Source organism: Plasmodium fragile (assembly GCF_000956335.1).
Source record: "Plasmodium fragile strain nilgiri unplaced genomic scaffold supercont1.11, whole genome shotgun sequence".
NCBI classification, from domain to species: domain Eukaryota; phylum Apicomplexa; class Aconoidasida; order Haemosporida; family Plasmodiidae; genus Plasmodium; species Plasmodium fragile.
This window is the reverse complement of record NW_012192591.1, coordinates 20857-21848: the sequence shown is the minus strand read 5'-3', so window position 1 is coordinate 21848 and position 992 is coordinate 20857. Positions and strand designations below refer to the sequence as shown.

The window sequence follows — 992 nt, the reverse complement described above, 5'->3', positions numbered from 1 at the left end:
AAAAAAAAAAAATACAGCAACATGAAGCAAAATAAAAAACAAAACAAATGTAGCAACGTGGACAAGTGGACAGGGGGATATGCTAGCCTGTTAACAAAATAAAAAAAATTTCTTTTTCTCTCGTATGTCATCCTCTCCCGACCCCCACATCAGTGACTCTTCTCCCTGTCCACCACCTCCGGATAAAACTTAATAAAAATGGTGGTGTTAAAATTCTTGGCGTCCTCATACACCGTGTGTGCAGTCACCTCTGCCTGGAACTCAGAGCTGCACAGCATCCCCTCAACAATGCCAGCTGCAAAGGAAGCGCAATTTATATTTCCGTAGTCCTTGGGTACGCTAATAAACCTGTTTAGTAAAATGTTCTTGTCGCAAAGCATGTACTCATATATGCTATCTTGTGACTTGAGCAAATCTGAAGAGTGTTGAAATAAATACTTCCACAAGTGCTTAGACAGGAAGGTCAAAATGCTTATAATGCTTACACACCTCTTCGTTTTATTCTTGTATGGAAGGTACTCGTTTAGCTTATAACCAACTCGCAATCCCATTTCATGTAAGGAGTCTTCAATCCGATACCCCCGCTTGCTCTTCCATAAGCAATACTGCACGATTTCGCTAAACAGAATACTGAATGCGCTTAAGCTCACTTCTTGGGGGGCTTTTTTTTTTTTCTATTTTATTTATTTATGTTGCTTATAATTATGCATCACTTACCAACATTGTGGTGGCGAAAGTCAGATACACATGTAACGAAAAAAAAGGAACCTTCCAAAGTTAGGCTGGGGGGGGTGGAGAAATTTCACTCCTGTGCGAATTGGTATATGGTGGGAAATGTTTACCAGAGCCGTGAAGGAGGTTAACTGTGAAGTGGCTTAATTGTTTCGTTTGTATTGCAAAAGAGAAAATTGTGTAACGAATGGAAAATGAGGTTTTCGTAAAAGGAGAGAAGAGTAATTACAGAGAAGTGAAACATTTTTTTTTTTTTTTTT

At 38.9% G+C, this 992-nt stretch overlaps 1 protein-coding gene across 1 annotated transcript; it reads right to left on the bottom strand.

Annotated features, from left to right (window-relative positions):
* Positions 1–149: 149 nt before the first annotated feature.
* AK88_01265 (trafficking protein particle complex subunit 5) lies at positions 150–723 on the bottom strand (the record flags this gene model as incomplete). The annotated part of the gene is made up of 2 exons (XM_012478901.1): positions 150–605; positions 718–723. The coding sequence occupies 2 exons, from the start codon at positions 721–723 to the stop codon at positions 150–152; spliced, it is 462 nt and encodes a 153-aa protein (XP_012334324.1).
* Between the last annotated feature and the right edge of the window lie 269 nt (positions 724–992).